Raw genomic sequence first — 16,899 nt, 5'->3', positions numbered from 1 at the left:
AGCCTGCCAGCCGGGGCCCTCGTGGCATCGGGACCCGGCCAAGAAAAACCCCGTTATCTCGGCGGCTGCACGCCTGGATGGAGGCGACGCAAGGCCCTGCGAGGGTGGGGGTCACGGGGAGCCCCCCGGGCTGTATAAGAGCAGGAGGCCGTGCGAGAGCCAGTCACCTGCCTCCGAGTCTCCGCATATTCTTGGGCTGAGAAGGAGAAAGGGCTGAGCGAGATGAAATCCTGTCTCTTTGCTTTGGGCCTGGCCCTCTGCTGCGTCATCCAGGCTAATGGGGAACGATTTGAGGATGCTGATCATGAGGCGGTGAGTCCATGGTGCTGGGGCATGGGCTGTTCTTCTCTGGGTGCCCCTCCCTGGCCCTCTCCCGATCAGAGGAACCCAAGCCTCAGAAGCCCCTCCTCGGACAGAGAGGGGAGGGCTGGTGCCCGGGGTCTCCGCCTTCTCCCTTTGGGGCCAAGCTGGTGGGGCAGCGAGGGAAGGGAACTTTCTCTCTGGGGAGGAACCTGGAGACCGCAATCTCATGAGACCTGTCCAATAAATAACTCTGGGATATTTTTTATACATTGTGCAAAGGTTCATCCCTAAATGTGCATTGGATGGAATTTCTCATAAAATCAACTCTTTCCAAATGCATCTTTCCAGACAGCAGAGTTTAACTGAGATGAAATCCTCAGAGAAGTCATTTGGGGGGGGGGTCCCCGAAGGGTCCCTGAGGTTGCCTCCCAGTGAGGTGGATGGCAGATGGGCAGCCTCTCTGGCACAAACGCTTTGGGGGAGGTGCTGGTTTTGGAAATGCCAGCCGAGTCCCTAATGCTGCCTTGGATCCCCAGATGGCTGCAGTTGAATGGAACATGAGAGCCATGGTGACCAATTGCCCACAATTGGAAAGTATGCTTCCTCACATGAAGGCAACTCCTGTCTCTTTTGTGGTAGAGTCGCCGAAAAAACTGAAAATGACCGTGGACGTGGCCATGTAAGTTGCTTGCTCCCACCATGCCCAAATGGCCTGCTGGCCAGGGGTCCTGCGGTGCTGCTCTCGGGAGCCAGTGAGTCCCCCCAAAGGCTGGAACCGCCCTGGGGTGGGGGCTGTTTCCTCAGCCCCTTCGGAGAGTCAGGGGGGGATCCCCAAGGGCCAGTTCCCCTGACAGCTCAGCCTTTGAGTGAGGACAGGTGGTACCAGATTGGCTTTTGGTAGGCCAGGATGAAACCCCCTGCTCTAGAGAGTGTTGAGGACTGAAGGAAGGAAGGGCGCCCAGGGCAGGGCCACCTTCTGCCCCCCTCCGATGGATCCCAGGAGTTTCAGCCATGGGCGAGACTAGCTGTAGCCCCCTTATTGAGGACAGAAGGACCCTCCAGAAGGGTTTACCTAGGAGGCAGACGGGGCTGAGGATGCCCTCAGCAGCTTTGACATCACTTTGCAGGCCAGATGGGTGCAAGGCAATGAAGGTGCCCATCAAGGAGGAAAATGGAGTTTACACCTCTAGATGCAGTACGTATTGAAGGGGAAGGGCTGGCTTTGAACAAGGGGATCCACTTGGGAAAAGAACGGGGGGTCCCGGTGGGGGTTGGGAAAGGAACCAGGCGGGGGCTGGCAAGTTGGCTCTGCCCACCCAGATTCCCAGGATCTAGCACCCTTGCCCAGAGGAGACGAGGGGGACGGGCCCCTTAAGGCCCAAAGAGCCCTGGGCCAGAGAGGGAGGGAAGCTCCCACGGGCCCAGAGGAGCCAGGCTCCAGAAGGCCCTTGGGATTCTGGGGCACCCTATCATTTCTGGGGTGCAAAGCGGTTTAGCCCTGGCTCAAGCGAGGCGCACCTTCGCCTTCTTAATTACCAGGAGCGGCTTTCTCAAGGCAGGGGCCCTTTGGATGCCCTTGAGGCTGTCTCCCACCCCGAAGACCCCGGCCTCTTCATCAGGGCACAAGGAGAGAAGAGGCCCCCACCAGCCCCTACCTCAATCTCAAAGGCTCCCAGCTGGGGATCACCTGCCCGTTTCTCCTTCTGTGATGGCAAAAGGAACCGGGTTTACCGTTGCCTCATTTCTTCCTACAGGGAAAACTGGTAAAAAAACTGTGGAAGAAGTAGAAATGAATGGAAACTCTATGTTCACCAGCATAACTATTTCTGGAAAAGGGGAGTGTAAAATGGCAACCTTCTCGGGTACGTATCTCTTGCAGACTTCAGGCTGAGTCTGCATCTCCCATTAATGCTTTGTTTTAGCCCTTTGAACAAGCCTGCTGAGCCATAAACCCAGGTTTGCTTTGCAGAATCAACCCTGATCCATGGGGAAGCTGCGATGGAGGCTGGAGGGAGGGAGCGCAAGGGAGGAGCCCGCGGTTTCCCCTTCAGAGGCTCTGGGTGGGGGAGGGAGATTGGAAGGGGGCTACATTCAGGGGGGAATAGTCCTGTCGCCTTGAGTTGAGCTGTGCCCATAAACTGGGCTCCTAGGCTTGTCTGCCGGGCAGCAGCTCTGAGAGCGTTGGGGGCCCCCGGGGTGGCCCTTGGTAGCCAGGGGACCTCTGGGCCTCAACCCCCAAACATGGCACCTGCCTCAGCTGGGCCTTTTAAAGGGCCCTGAACCTCCCCTACCCGGCTTCCCCTTGTGGCGTCACTGCGGTGGCCCTTGGTCTGAGCTTGTGGGACCTGTGCATCCTCCAGTTCTCCCCCGAAAGCAGATGCCCGTCCAGGGGCCCCCAACTAGACACCCCTCAGTCTCTGGTGTACCCCAATTCCAGTCCATCAAAGGGTGGCGCTTGCAAGCCACCTCTTAGTGACCACCCTCTTAGAAGCCTGCTCTGCCCCCCCCTGTGGAAATAAGCCAAGGGACCACTCAGGTCTGACTCTGTTCTGTGCGCAGCCAATCATCTTGGTGACCTTGAGGGGGATTTGGCGAAGTTTAGAAAGTTTGCGGATGAATTCGGCCTGGCAGACAAAGACATTCATATCCTCTCCACAGAAGGTAGGCACTCTGGGGGCAGCTGCACAGACCCTGAGCAAGTGGAAGAAAGACCCGGGGCATTATTATGGCAATTAAATTATGGGTGGTGCCCCCACAACCTGATGTGCCCATTTTCTGCCACTCAAAGGTGTTGCGTGGGTGAGAGCACCAGTTGAAATTAATTTCTTTCACAGTTTTTTTTTGGGGGGGAGAAGCATGCAGTGGAATTCTGCCGAGGGGGCCTTGTGTGCCAGCAGCAGCCCTGGCGGCAGGATCGGAGGGGGCTTCTGGCAGGGCGGTGGCCCCCTGGCACCTTGCCTTTCCCTGGGCGGGATGGGCTGGCTGCAGAGCAGAGGAGGGGTCTTTGCTTCCCTGCCTTTTTGGGTGGCTGGAGTCCTTGGAGGGGGTGGGAGGCAGTGCCCGCTGGTGGCTCCTTTCCCATCAGAGACCCCCTTCGTGGCCAGGGACCCTCCCCCCATTCAAACTGCTCTTTTGCATCTTCCACAGGGATGTGCCCACGTAGCTCATAGGTAAGTTTATTTTGGATCGTAGAGCCGTTGGCCTTCTTGGACCCTCCCTCACAGTGCGCACACTGCAAAGGGGTCCTTCTGGACTGGGGGGGGGGGCTCCTGGCAGTGTCCAGGAGGTTGTTTAGCTGACCATCTGTCAGCAAGAAAACTGGTGGGGGGAGGCTCACGTAGTTGCACCCAAATTTTCAGGAGGGTCAGAAGCGCATTCGGGGGGGGGCTGGAGTGCATGTTGGGAGAGGCAGCACCCCGTATTCCGCTCACCGGCTCCTTTCCTTGCAGGTGACCAGAGCGGAGGCCTCAAAACAGCTGGATGCAGCGGTTGGGCAAGTTTCGGACTTGGCTCAAATTCCAAATCTTAATAAATAGATTCAGTTCATGCACCCCTGTCTTGCATGGGACTTTTTCCCCGCACTGCGGGCGATCTTGGTCTATGGGTTGGAGGTGGGGGGCAATCCACCTGGGGGTGGGAATGAATTAAAAAATGATGAGGGTAAGAAATATGGGGGCTAAATACCCGGTCAGCCTAGGCTGTTTCTTCAGGACTTTCTTCAGGACCTCCGTGGGGTAGGGCAGGATTGCCTCTTTGGCAAAGGCCTCTCAGCTCTCCAACCTCAAGGGAGAAGTGGCTGGGGGGGGGGGAAGGAATCAAAGAAGCCCCATCTTCTGCCCAGAAAGCCATGCCCAGTTGGTGCCAGCAGCTGCTGCTTCTCCTCCTTTCCAATGCCCAGCACTGCAAAGAAGAGAGAGAGAGGAAAAGAGAGTGGCATTTATAAGCAAGGCCAAACCGGAGTGTTACATAGCACCACACCACACATTGCAAAGGACCTGAAGGAGGAATCGGGGCGGACATGAGGGACATGGGGGGACATGGGGGGGGGAAGAGAAATGGATCCCTTGTGTGCCTGATCATTCGCATCCGAGGGGAGCTTTGGGGAGGTGGGATGCAAGGCAGCCCCGGGAGGGTGCAAAATCTGGCCGGTCAGCCCCACTTCCTCCAGAGCCCAGAGATGAGCCCCCCCCCCGCCACCCCCTCACCCCCAAGGGCTGAACCTGAAATCCGGTTCCAAAATTGAGAGCCATGCAGGGAGAACTTACCCCGCCCGGAGTCTTCTCCAAGCAAGATGGGCGGCACACATATCTGGGGATCAGCGGTTGGATCCAGCCGGAGGGGGCCAGGGGCTTCCTGTACCCAACCCCCCACACACACACCCCTGAGAGGAAAGGGTCCATCTGGAAGGCTTAACCTGGGAACGGCAATAAGGAGAGTCTACAATAAGAAGGTGGCTGCCTGCTCCTTCCTCCCTGCCTTCGGACCGGCCAGGGTCCCTGCCCAGCCCTACCAGATGGACCCCAACTGACCATCCTGCCTCCCCCCCGACAAAGCCCCCCCGAGCCCCTCTAGATCACAGGCAGAAGCCCCCACCCCAAGTGCCAGGGCAGCCCAAAGCAGGAGCGGCAAGGCAGGAGCAAGAGGAGGACTCCGTCCGGCACTCCGTCCTCGGTTAGGGACGCCCCCCCTCCCAACAGTCCAAGGGAGCCCAGGGGCTGCAGGTGCCCCCGGGAGCCAACCCTGGCCCTCCCTCAGAGGGGGGTGAGAGCCATGCCAACCGGCAAGAGCAATAAAAGGGGAGTCGGGGTTACAGGCGGAGCATTCACCGGAGTGGTGGCCCCTGTGGGGGAAGGAGACTGCAGACTCGGCAGCCAGAGGGACCTGCTGGGCTGCGTTGGCTGAGCCCGACGCCCCTTCCGAGGGGCTCATCCCAAGCAAGGGAGGGGATCCCCCAGGCCCCCTCTTCCCACACGTCCTCTAACAGGTTTCCCAGCAGGCAAGACCAGCAAGTTGTGTGAAGAGTTGCCGAGCACGCAGCTGCTGCTGGCTCAGGGCATGGTGGGACCCGGCCCTTGTCTCAACATGTTGGGGTCCCTGCCCCGCCCCTCCCAGAGCCAGAGACTGGTGCATTCCTCACAGTGAAACCCCCGGTTGGGGGGGGAACCTCTTCAGCCACCCAACCCCCCTGAGAAAGGACTGTCCACAGAGGTGGGATTCAAATAGGTGAACAACCGGTTCTCTGTGTGGAGGCCACTTCCGGAAGTCCTTTCTGCGCCTGGGCAATAAAAAATTAGCCAAAAAATTAGTGAACCGGCTGACTCGCCTCCCCCAAGGGAGCTGCTTCTGTTGCCCTGAGGGAGGGGTTGGGACCTTCAGCTGGAGCCAGGGCATAAATCCTACTCGGGTGAAAGAACAAAGAGACCCCAACAGCCTTTCTCAGGGCCATCTCACTCTCTTCCCGGGACACTGTTCTTAGTCCCTTGGCCATCCCAAAACATTCCCAGGTTCCCTGAATCCTTCTTCAAGCATGTTCTGTGAATATAGCAACTGGGGTTTCTTGACCCAAGTCACGGACTCACCTGCAATGTGACTCTCGCTACGGGAAGTGTATTGTTGGTCTGAATGAGCAGCACCAGGAAGGAGTCGGCTCTTACACAGTTTCTTTGTCTTTGATAATCTTTCAAGGAAGGAAGGAAGGAAGGTCTCAGTATTAATTTTCTTGCATCGTTATAATATTTGCTTTTTTGCTTTTCCACAAGTCCACCATGCATGATAAATTGCCCCTCCGTGTTTTTCATATTTCCAACATTAACAAGAGTACCTTTATACACCTCTGAATTTCTCTGCGTCCAACAGTATATCATTCTGTGAAAATTCTCTTAAATTAAAACAAGGTGTGAATTTCAGTCTCTTTCCCCACATTGTCTCCCATTGATCCATCTGTATATTATAGCCAAAATTCTTATCCCGTTTTATCATGCAGTCTTTATGTCTGTGGAGATTCTCAGTCATTCAGGTCAGGGTTGTCCCAAAAGTGCTTTTTCAAAAGGCAGCTGAACTTTCTTGTTTTTCGCTCGAAGAACATTTCGCTTCTCCAAGAACCTTCCCACCATTCAGTCAGAACTGAGGAAGATTCTTAGAGGAGAAGTGAAACATCTTCAAGTAAAAACAAAGAAAATCTAGTTGCCTTTTGAAAAACCACCTCTGGGACATGTAAATGGTTCTCTTAATTATGCGGATGAAAATCCTTGAAATCTAACTAACCCTCTGCAGTTAATTGTCCTCTTGACTTCATCTTGAGCTGTCCATGTGTTCTCAGGAATTTTCTCAACACAAAACGACAAAAGCATCAATACTCTTTCTATCTTGATTTCCCAAAAGCTGGCATTATTTGAGCCTAACCATGATGTCGTATCACCCCTGAGCACGTGAGGACACACCTCCGTCTCCTGACTCCATCTTCTCCTCTGTTCTCTCACCTGGATTGTTAGTTTTGCATTTTAGCCAACCCGCTGACCTTTGTCGCCCAGCTCCGAACAAAGAGGGAGACCTTTCCCGGTGGGATGCAGGCCAAATGCCCACTGGGTCCGGAGCCAACGCAAACGTCCCCTGTTTGGAGAACGTCAGTGGGCAAGGTCAGCCTGCCAGCCGGGGCCCTCGTGGCATCGGGACCCGGCCAAGAAAAACCCCGTTATCTCGGCGGCTGCACGCCTGGATGGAGGCGACGCAAGGCCCTGCGAGGGTGGGGGTCACGGGGAGTATAAGAGCAGGAGGCCCTGGGAGCGCCAGTCACCTGCCTCCGAGTCTCCCCATATTCTTGGGCTGAGAAGGAGAAAGGGCTGAGCGAGATGAAATCCTGTCTCTTTGCTTTGGGCCTGGCCCTCTGCTGCGTCGTCCAGGCTGAATGGAAAGAAGTGACCACAGTCAGCAAAAAGGTAGACCGATGTGGCTGGAGCAGGGCTGGCTTGCTTTGGGTGATTGTTCAGGGGACCCCGTTACTGTAATCACAAGTGCGGAAAGTGATCATGTCTGTTGACGTGATACAAAGAGATCCGCTAATGTGGAGAGCTGAAGGTAAATTGCTACAGGTCTCCACCCTCTCTCTCTAGGCCAAGGGACCACAGCCAGAGGTGGTCGCTCCAGACTGGGGAAGAGAGTGGTTGCATCGTTCATCTCTCCCTCAATCTGTGACTGAGAACACTTGAATTTGGGTCTGGGGGGGTGGTGGTCTGCTTCTTCAGCCACCCCGTGTAAATACTCTTTCTGCAGCGAATCAACTGAATCTGTGTTCACTTGGACCCCTCGGTTGGTGGGGCAACACAAAGAAAGCCATTTGCTGTAGCTGCATCTAAATTCTAGTCCAGCCCTCTGCCCAAGACAGGAGACCCTCTGCCATTCCAGAGAAATGTTTGTCCAGTGCCTTCTTGAAAACCTCCAGGGATGGAGCACCCACAATGTCTGGAGGCGGGCTGTTCCACTGGCTGATTGCTCTCACTGTCAGGAAGTTTCTCCTGAGTTCCCAGTTGGATCCCTCTTTCATAAACTTCCATCCGTTGTTTCTTCTCCTGCCTTTAGGTGCTTTGGAGAATAGTTGACCCCCTCTATTTCTTTAGCGGCAAGTGGACTTTGCGCAAGGCAGGACCAGCTCCCTTGACTGGAACTGGAACTGCAAAGCTGCGGGAATAGCCTCAACTGAGGGCCTCGAGTCAGCAGACGGGAGGCTGGTCCCTTCCAGAGACTGAGTGTGGCTCCTTTCCCCTCTTTCTGCTTCAGGATATGGTTCGCTGGGTAATCCATATTATTGCGTGTGACTCACCATCCCATCTGGAGCAGCTAAGAGACATGCCGGCATTTGTTGTTGAGCTGACACAACCAGAGGAAGACGTACTTAGCATTTCGGCCCTTATCCCCATGTAAGTATCCTAGCTCAAGCCCTTGTGGACCGGCTGCAATGCATTAGACAAGCCAGCCTTATCACAAGAGCCCAGCAGAGTGGAAGGGTGGGTTTCTGAGGCGGATCTGAAGGAGGAGGGCGGAGGGCTCGTCCCATGAGGCTAACCTGAAGTAAGGGACAGCTGCCGGCCAGTGCGGGAGAAACCCCGAGTAGCAGAGAAGCGAAGGCGTCGGTTGCGTCAGCCACTGAGGCAAATACTTTGGTCCAGCCGTGACTCTGAAATGCCTCAAACTAGCAGAGCGCCATTCTGGCGGATGCCCCCAAAGACTAAGAGGTCAGAAAACGTGGCTGGGGCAGGTGGAAATGCTTCTTGACCAGCAACCAAGTGGACGGACGCAGAAAGAGGCCTCTGGGCAGCCCACAGCCAGAGACAGTGAAAGCGAGATGGCTCAGCCCAGTGGTGCTTCCCACCGTGTGGGGCAATCAATAGCTCAGTTCAGATTAATGTTGAGCGGTGGGACTCCCAGCCCCCCTCCTGACTGTTCCTCTCCAAAGGACCTGCGGTCAGCCTCATCAACTCTCTCCTCCTCTTCTCTTGCAGGCCGGACGGGTGCAAGAACGTAACACATCAGTTCAAGAGAGGAGAAGATGGGAAATACTACGGTTTCTTTGGTCTGTACTGGTGAAGGGCTGCCGTGTCTACCTCCTTGATTTGGTCACCTGTAAACACCGGGGCCCAGGGAGGCTTCTGGCTTTGCACTCAATTCCAGCAAAAAGATGCTGGGGAGGAGATGGTGGGCAAGCCTGCCCCACCCGCCCCAAGGCATCTCTTGCAGTGCGGGGTGTTGGGCACACGGAGCCCAAGCCTGTCTCCTGCTCTGGTGGGACTGTCTCGCTTCAGGCATGTTGGCCTTTGGGGGCCCAGTCAGCGTAAAGGGGCCGCAGGGCCACTAGTGGGCAAGTGCATCCATGACCGGATTGAGAGACGGACATTCAGATGGCCTCCAGGGACCGTGGGTGCTCCATCGCTGGAGGTTTTAAGTAGAGATTGGACAGCCACTTGTCCGAAATGGTGTGGGGTCTCCTGCTCAAGCAGGTGGCTGGACTCGAAGGCCTTCGAGGACCCTTCCAGCTGTGCTGTTCTGCCCTTCTGAGGGTGGCCTTCCAAGAACTGCCCTTGCTCCTTCTTAAAGAGTATATATACTCTAAATCTTTTTAAGCCATATGTTATTTCAAAATATAAACCTTTCCTTCCTACCTTTTCCATTGAAAAGAGATGATTGGGTAGCTTTGACTCCCCTGATTCCTGGGGGTCCCAGTGCTAGAACCACTTTGGGGGGGGAGGGAGAGGTGAAGTAGCATTATATGTCGGAATGCCACTTGTACATGAAATGCAGAGATCCTATTCCATTCTTCGAGGAACATAAACGGAATGTCCTTCCACAAAGTCCGAACCCTGTTTGGGACACAGCAAGTTGTTGTCTTTGCGGTTTGGACAAAAAGACTAAAAGGGGGAATGGCGGATGGAAGGGCTGCCCCTTCCTTGGAGCCCGACAAGGCCCAGAAAGTCCCTCTGCCGTTTCATTAACCATCTAAAAATACTACATTATAAAGGTTAAAGGATGTTAATACTACTATTATCTTTTAGATTTAAATTGCAATTTCTGCCGTTTGATTTTATAATAATAATTAAACATCCTTTTATGATAGGTACGCATTGCTATTGCCTGTAATGTACCTGAAACGGCCTGGAGACTTATCAGATAAACTGTTCTGTCTAATGAGCCAACGCCGAGGCTCCGGCTTGCAAAAAGTGACCAGCTTGGTTAGATTTGGCTCTGCCTGAGTCTCTCCCCCACCCTCATGCCCCAAACCTTTTCTGGCAGATGGTACCACGGTGACAGTGCTGTCCGCGAAGGTCCAAGGCGAGTACGTCATAACCGTCATCAGCGTCAACAAAGAATTCAGAATCACCACACTTCAGAGTAGGTACCCCAAGGCCCATCATCCTGCAAGGAGAAGGCAGTCTTGGCTTTTGATCTTCTCTGTCCTCATCTCACCCATCTTTATGCATTTTCCTACAAGTTAAGACTCTAGGCTTCTGAAAGGTTTAAGAGTCTGCTTCAGCATTTATTTATCCGGTTCCCTTTTAATATGACTGTTCTATTTCATTTTATTGAGCAGTGGGTTGGACTAGAAGATCTCCAAAGTCACTTCCCACTCTGTTATTCTGTAATTTCTGTAGGAAGAAAGTGGAGCGAGGCAAGAACCTGATACAATGGGAAACTCCGGATTAAGCCTGCCACCCCCACCCCCCCTGAATAAATCTCTCCTTCCCACTAGGAATCTTCCTCATTCAATAGCCTGCTCTGTCTCTGTCCCCACAGGTCGGAAAGAAAAGCTGGATCCAAAGATAGTTCCGAAATTTGAAGATGAATGTAAAAAGCTCGGCTACACTGCAGAAGAGATTTTGCTTTTAAACCAAACCGGTAATGCAATTCAGAGCAGAAAAGTAACAAATAGATGAGGGCAGGGTTGGTGGAGGGGTTAAAGCCTCCAGGCTAGAAACTGCGAGAGATCTGAGTTCTAGTCCTGCCTTAAGCACAGAAGTCATTGGATTGGTCCCTGTCTCCCCCCCCCCCCAGACAAACCACAATGAAAAATGTGGCCACAAACACAGCAGGGAAGTTGACTCAAAGGCAGAGATAAAGAGAGAGAGATGGACGGACGGATAGATAGATCCAAATAGAGACAGAGGCAGAATTCATGGGAAGGGATATCTTGAAATCTCTTCTGAGTATGTCTTATGTAGAAAGATGGGTGCGGAGGGCTGGTCCACGTGCAAGGGCAGGGGGGAGTCATGTTGGAGGGCAGATGACCAAAGGACTGACCTTTCCTTGCAATGCATCTTGTATTCATCCAACTCACCATTAATTGCCCCCTTTTCTCCCCCACAGTGAAGTGCCAATAAAAAGGTGAGTTTTCTCAGATGGATCACCCCTTTTACAATGCCAAATCCTCCCCCCCCCCAATTCCACTCACCCGCTCCTTTCCTTGCAGGTGACCAAAGCGGAGGCTCGAAACCGCCGGGGGCAGCGGCTGGGCGTGTTTTGGGCTCGGCTCAAATTCCAGGGAGGAATCTTAATAAATAGACTCAGAAAACGCAACTTCTTTCCCGCGTCTGACTTTTATTTTCCCCACCATCCTTTTGCACTGTGGGGCAATTTTGATTTGTGGGTCGGAGGTGGGAGAGGATCCAGTGGAGGGAGGAAAGCAGATTTGAATTAAAAAGGGTTCCAATAGTTGGGTGTGTGTGTAGCAGAATAACTGGCCCACCGGGCCACCCCAGGACTTTTGCCCTCTCCATGGGGCAGGACAGGACTGTCTCCTCTAGAAAAGCACCTCAACTCTCTGACCCCAAAGCAGATGTGGGGCAGGTGGTAGGACCTTCTCCTGCTGGGGAAGGCCGGGGTGCCAAGCCAGGATGGGTTTAGATCCCTCCAGCTCAGGACCCCAACCCAAATGGTCCCTCCCACAGCCTGTGCCCATTTCTGCTTCTGGGAAACTGCCTGCCAGCCCTGCCCTGACAGAGGGGGCTAGATGGGCAGTGCACGAGGGTGACTGATGAAAAGAGAGCAGATCTGGCAGCCTCTTGTGAGGCGTGGGAGGCCAGTCCCCCCCAAAGGGGAAAAGTTCACGAGACCCAGCCCTTCTCGGGGTCACTCTGCCTCCTGACGCAGGCAAGAGGACACGGGGCTGTCCCACATGCCCTCCCAGATGAGGAGCAAGGACTTGAAGTTCCCCGAGTCCCAGAGCAATTTTGGGCAGGCGGAGGGTGGAAAAAAGCACACAACTGGAAACAACACCGTGAACTTTCTGGTTCAGGCCTGGCAGGGCACAGGGGGTGTGCTTGGCTCAGTTGGCAGCATCCCAAGAGGGCCACAAAGCAAGACTCGGATGTGGGAAGGGCCTCCCAGAAGCCCATCTTTCCTCCCAATGTTAGGGTGCAGCAGGCAGACTGTGAGTGCTTGTTGCAATTGAGCTTCCTTGTTTTCTTGCAGATATTCCATTACCAAGCTAGGTAACATCATCAGTGCACCTTTGGGGAAGCACCAAAGTAGGTGCAAAGTGGCACACTGAGCCCTCTGGACCAAACCTTTGCATTGGGGCCTCTGACCTGCTCTGATTCTGGGTGATCTCCAAAGGGAAATCCTCCTCTTCCACACATGACTGTCACACACACACACACACACACACACACACACACACACACACCCCGAGGCTGCTGAGGAGGGAATGCTCTGCTCCCAAGCTCTCTCTGCAGGGAACATCCTGCTGTGTTCCGAAGGGCCCCATTTCTCCTGTCAACGGTCCGTGCCGTCCTCTTTCGATAGCCGCCTGGACAAGGGTGGATTCACCTGGATGACTGTCTGGAGGATAAAAGAGGCGGGAAAGGCTGAGCATCCAGAGGGGCAACAGAATGGCAGCAATGAAGCTCCTGCTTGGCAGCCTTCTCCTGGCTGGTGTCTGCTGGCTTGGAGACGCAACGAACTTCCCCGTCATGCCCAACTTCAACAACCAAAGGGTCAGAGATGACAATCCTGGAAGGAACTTCTTCTGCTCCCAGCTCTAAGGAGGACAGAAGCCCAGGAGGGGCCTGGGGGGCCCTTGGTGCTGGGTGGTTGGCTGGGAGGCGGTTCATGACCCAAATAGGGAACATCAGCAGGCCTGCAAGGGTTGGATTTCATTACAAATGGTGCAAGGGAGTTTACCAGGCCTGGCACCAAGAGTTTGGGGTTTGGAGCCCCTCCCCTTCAGTGCTAAACAAACTAACCTGGTTTCTCCTTTTTCTAGATTGCCAAGGCTTGGTATCCTCTTCTGTCCATTCCTACTGGAAACGTGCGGACTGTGGAGTTTAACCCATTTCAATTTGTGGCCCAACCAAATGGAAACCTGAAGTACAGAATTCGAGTTCCCCAGTAAGTTTTGGGATCTGCCGTAAGGAAAAGCATAGGCTGGCCGGGCAGAGCGTTCCTGTCCCCCAGAGGGCAGGAGGGGAAGAGGAATAGGGGGTGCAGCCTTTGCACACTTTGGACTCCCACATGCCCCATCCCCAATACTGGCACGAGGTCTGGGGTCCACGAGGGGGGCTCTTCTCTGCAACGCTCCTCTTCTGGCTCCCACCAAAAGGGAGACAGGCTTGGGTCCCTCCACAACCCACCCAAAGCTTTATGCACTTCACCCTTTTACCAGAAATGGCGGATGCAGGACTGAAGAGGTGATGATGAATAAAGTGGGCCAGCCAGGGGACTACGCGACCAGCGGTGAGTGGGGAATTCCCTCCCGCCCTCCAGCTGGACTGGCTGCCTGGGGAGTTTCCATGTTGGGCTGGCGAAGAAGAGACGGTTTCCTGCCCGAGTGGCCATCCTGAGTTCCCCGGGGCAATTGCCCCACCTGTTCCTCCCACTCGGCTTCACAAGAGGCCAGGAAGGAGTCGGCCAGAGGCCCCCCAGGGAGGATGGCAGCTTCTCCAGGGACAGGCAGAGGAGGGGGCTTGCAGGGCTCCTGCCCGGAAGGTGACAAAACAGCCTCCCCCCCTATTTCTTTTTTCAATGAAGCCCCGAGCACCGTTCGCTTCCTGGAAACGGATTACAATACCTATTTCATCGCATACATCACGCGGGGCTCGGAGACCTTCCTGGCACTTGCTGGTAAGAGAGCTGGGAGGGGGGCTGGTCGGGAGAGACCCTCACCCTTGTCCTCGCCCTTCCTAACGTTGCTGGCAGCAAAACAATGCCTCTCCTCTTGCTTCTTACTCCCAATCGGCCACCTTCACCACCCTCTTTGGGGTGACAGCTGGGACCTCCTCCCCCTCCTGCCCCACGAGAATCTCTGCCCTTCCATCCTGTGCCCCTAGATCTCCCCCCTCTGATTCTCTCCCTCCCTCCCAGCTGTTCAACCAGGGGATTTGGGGGGAGCCAGAGCAGCACACCCTCCATCCCTGAGCTCTCCCTCAACCCAACCCACCTCCTTGTTTGCCTCCAGGCGCTCAGCCCAACCTGACCCCGGCTTTGGAGACAAAATTCAGGAGAGTGGCCACCTCTCTGGGGGTAACTGGAGCGATTGTGCGCAACGTCCTGCGAGGTAACTGTTCGGTCCTTCCCAATCACCTTTTCTGGGCTGCTGGAAACTCTCCTAGGCAGAGTGGGGGGAGTTTCATTTCAAGTTCACATGCTGAGCTTCAAGATACTTAGGGCACATCAGCGCCTCACAGAAGGACGCCTCCTCCTCCTCCTCCTCATTTCTCCTGGTGCTGGGATGACTCTTCTCTCTCCTCTCCTCTGCAGCCACCTGCTAAGAGCTCAAGGCCGAGAGATTCGGGGCACCGCCAGCAAACCCCCCCACCCCGGTGGGGAAAGGAAGAAGACCCCGACTCTGCTAAAAGGGCCCCTGCGGGCACCAACCTTCCTGCCAGCCGAAGGGCCAACATCAAGCCTCGCTTGTCAAACAAAGCGTAAATAAAACACAGCAAACCAAGGAATTGTGTGTGATTTCCCTCATTGCTCTCCCGAAGTGAAATACGTATAATTGCATCGGCTGCACGTACAAACCAAACACACACACAAAAATCCCTGGAATCGGAATCCCTCAGTTGCCCCCTTACCTTTTGGCCCAGGCCCCCTCCCGGCCACAGCGGATCAGCCCGAGGAAATGCCCGCTTTGGGAGGGGAAGTTTCCACAGCTGGAGTGCCAGGAAGAAAGGGGGTCCCTTCCCCCTCGTCCCAGTGCCAGCGCTCCTGCTCCCCAGCACGTTCCTCCTGCCTGACGACAAGACGGGGGGCGTCAGATCCAGGAGGCAGCTCCCCCTCCCCTCCAGCAGGCCCACCTTTGGCCCGGGGAAGGCCTGGGGGTCCCTGGGGCTCCGCTTTGGGCAGCAACAGGGGAGCAACAGGGGAGGGAGAACGTTTGGTCAGGTCCCTGTGAATCCCATGAAGGAAAAGGTCCGATTTCAATCCAGATTCGGAGAAGTCTTTCTATGCCGTCCGTCTGGGAAAAAGCCAGGAGTTACCTCCTTCCTCAGCCCTTGGCCGCTTCTGGGAAAGCCACTCAATAATTTGGGCACAGATGCTGTCTTGGAGAAGTTCGGCCCTTCTGCATCCCAGGTCATGTTCTCCCAGTGTTGTCACACACGTGTGAATTAAGTTAAAGGTTGAATCGCATGATGCCTGCTAGCTTCTATTGCCAATCAATTTGCCGTGGAAAAGGGGGAGGGTAGAAAACGAAGGGGGGAACTGGAATGGCAGGAAGCCGTTGACGGAGCGAGAGCCTGCACCATGCTGAGGGCACAGGGGCTCGATGGAGAAGTGGACTGTTCCCATCACAAAAAGGAGTGTTATTTTGGGGCGATATGAACACCCGGTGGGCACGGAGAAGGGAATCTACTCTTTAACTAAGCAAGCTTTTGCACGGGAAAACTCAGAGCTGGTTTTCCTTCTTCAATTCTGAAATGCTGTACTCAACAAAGTTTTACCTGCTGGGACTTAGTTGCCTTGAGGAAGCCTTCTGCTGGGTTCACTAGTCGCACTTTTTTTTTTGCTGAAAAGTTTTACAGTACATTTTTGAATACAAAACCCCTCCCATCCCCCTCCCCTCTCCCCAAAACCTCCCCAACTCTCCCCTCCCCCCTCCCCAACTTCCCAGAGCTAAATACAGGGTATAAAAATACAAACAAACATAATCTAAAATATGCAAACAACAATAAAATATTAAATTCTATCGCACTTTAACTCTTAATAAAATAACTACAAGCTAGTTATACATCATATAAATCCACTACTTATTCAAATGCTAAGTGAAACTTTTTAGTCCCATATTTATTCTGGATATAATCAATCCATCTTCTCCACTCCACAATATATCTCTGTTGCGATTGGTCTTTCAAATACGCTGAAATCTTTGCCATTTCCGCCAAATTGGAAACTTTTAAGGTCCATTCTTCTATAGTCGGCAGTTCTTCCTTCTTCCAATATTGCGCTACTAAAAGTCTCGCTGCCGTAATTAAATTCAACATCAACTTAGTGTCCACAATGGTAATATCTGTAATAATACCCAATAAAAACAGTTGCGGACAAAACTTTATCCTTTTCTTGAATATTTTTTGCATATTCCACCAAATTTCAATCCAAAAAGCTTTAACCCTTTTACAAGTCCACCATATATGAAAATACGTTGCATCCTCACAACCACACCTCCAACATTTGGGCTGGCAGTTCGGATACATACTTACTAATTTTTTAGGATCTAAGTGCCACCTATAAAACATTTTATAAAAGTTCTCTCTTAAGTTTTGTGCCTGTGTAAATTTTACATTTCTCACCCAGATCTTTTCCCAAGTATCCATTGTAATAACTTCTTGAAAATTCTGAGCCCACTTTATCATACAATCTTTAACAAGTTCCGTCTCTGAATCAATTTCTATCAATGCAAGATATATCCTTTTTATATGTGCTTGACCTTGATCTCTAATTTGCTTTACCAAATTTTCATCAATCATTGAAAAACCTGTTTTCTGGTCCTCTTTCCACCTAGCCTGTAATTGCCCATACTGAAACCAGGTTTGTACAATCTTTTCTTCTTTTAAAATATTATATGACTTTAATTGCCATACATTCCTCTCAAAACTTAAAATTTCCTTATATGTA

The 16,899-nt window shown here is 53.4% G+C and overlaps 3 protein-coding genes and 1 long non-coding RNA gene across 6 annotated transcripts in view; 3 read left to right on the top strand and 1 right to left on the bottom strand.

Annotated features, from left to right (window-relative positions):
- Positions 1 to 75: 75 nt before the first annotated feature.
- On the top strand, positions 76 to 3,853 carry LOC310647628 (uncharacterized protein). 2 transcript variants are annotated; one of them, XM_083374990.1, is made up of 7 exons: positions 76 to 312; positions 840 to 982; positions 1,431 to 1,498; positions 2,058 to 2,165; positions 2,863 to 2,964; positions 3,451 to 3,473; positions 3,753 to 3,853. In XM_083374990.1, exons 1-6 carry the CDS (start codon positions 223 to 225, stop codon positions 3,471 to 3,473), a joined length of 534 nt encoding a protein of 177 aa, XP_083231116.1. In that variant the 5' UTR covers positions 76 to 222; the 3' UTR covers positions 3,753 to 3,853. The 2 variants fall into 2 exon arrangements, with proteins under 2 accessions (XP_083231116.1, XP_083231115.1); XM_083374989.1 differs by lacking the exons at positions 3,451 to 3,473; positions 3,753 to 3,853 and adding an exon at positions 3,065 to 3,134 and having other exon boundaries at positions 2,863 to 2,965.
- Positions 3,854 to 7,012: 3,159 nt separating this feature from the next.
- LOC310647593 (uncharacterized protein) overlaps positions 7,013 to 16,899 on the top strand; it is a 117,272-nt gene continuing 107,385 nt past the window's right edge. Inside the window, exons 1-7 of one of the 2 annotated variants that reach the window (XM_083374933.1) lie at positions 7,013 to 7,238; positions 8,077 to 8,216; positions 8,799 to 8,869; positions 10,084 to 10,182; positions 10,585 to 10,686; positions 11,155 to 11,172; positions 11,258 to 11,364. In XM_083374933.1, coding sequence (XP_083231059.1) covers positions 7,152 to 7,238; positions 8,077 to 8,216; positions 8,799 to 8,869; positions 10,084 to 10,182; positions 10,585 to 10,686; positions 11,155 to 11,168 — 513 coding nt within the window. In that variant the 5' untranslated portion in view covers positions 7,013 to 7,151 and the 3' untranslated portion in view covers positions 11,169 to 11,172; positions 11,258 to 11,364. Of the gene's footprint in view, positions 7,239 to 8,076; positions 8,217 to 8,798; positions 8,870 to 10,083; positions 10,183 to 10,584; positions 10,687 to 11,154; positions 11,173 to 11,257; positions 11,365 to 16,899 lie in introns of those variants that run through there. The other variant, XM_083374932.1, reaches the window with a different exon arrangement.
- LOC310647595 lies at positions 12,517 to 14,998 on the bottom strand. Its single transcript, XR_014493896.1, has 4 exons — positions 14,862 to 14,998; positions 14,225 to 14,392; positions 13,032 to 13,150; positions 12,517 to 12,627 (listed from the first exon to the last, which is right to left on the bottom strand). It is a non-coding gene; the product is annotated as an uncharacterized lncRNA (long non-coding RNA).
- LOC310647594 (lipocalin-like) lies at positions 12,590 to 15,131 on the top strand. Its single transcript, XM_083374934.1, has 6 exons — positions 12,590 to 12,782; positions 13,052 to 13,176; positions 13,451 to 13,521; positions 13,816 to 13,908; positions 14,243 to 14,341; positions 14,545 to 15,131. Exons 1-6 carry the CDS (start codon positions 12,678 to 12,680, stop codon positions 14,553 to 14,555), a joined length of 504 nt encoding a protein of 167 aa, XP_083231060.1. The 5' UTR covers positions 12,590 to 12,677; the 3' UTR covers positions 14,556 to 15,131.

Source organism: Vipera ursinii (assembly GCF_947247035.1).
Source record: "Vipera ursinii genome assembly, chromosome: 16".
Lineage (NCBI taxonomy): Eukaryota > Metazoa > Chordata > Lepidosauria > Squamata > Viperidae > Vipera > Vipera ursinii.
Note: the sequence above shows the minus strand (reverse complement) of the source record. Positions and strands in the feature narration are given on the sequence as shown.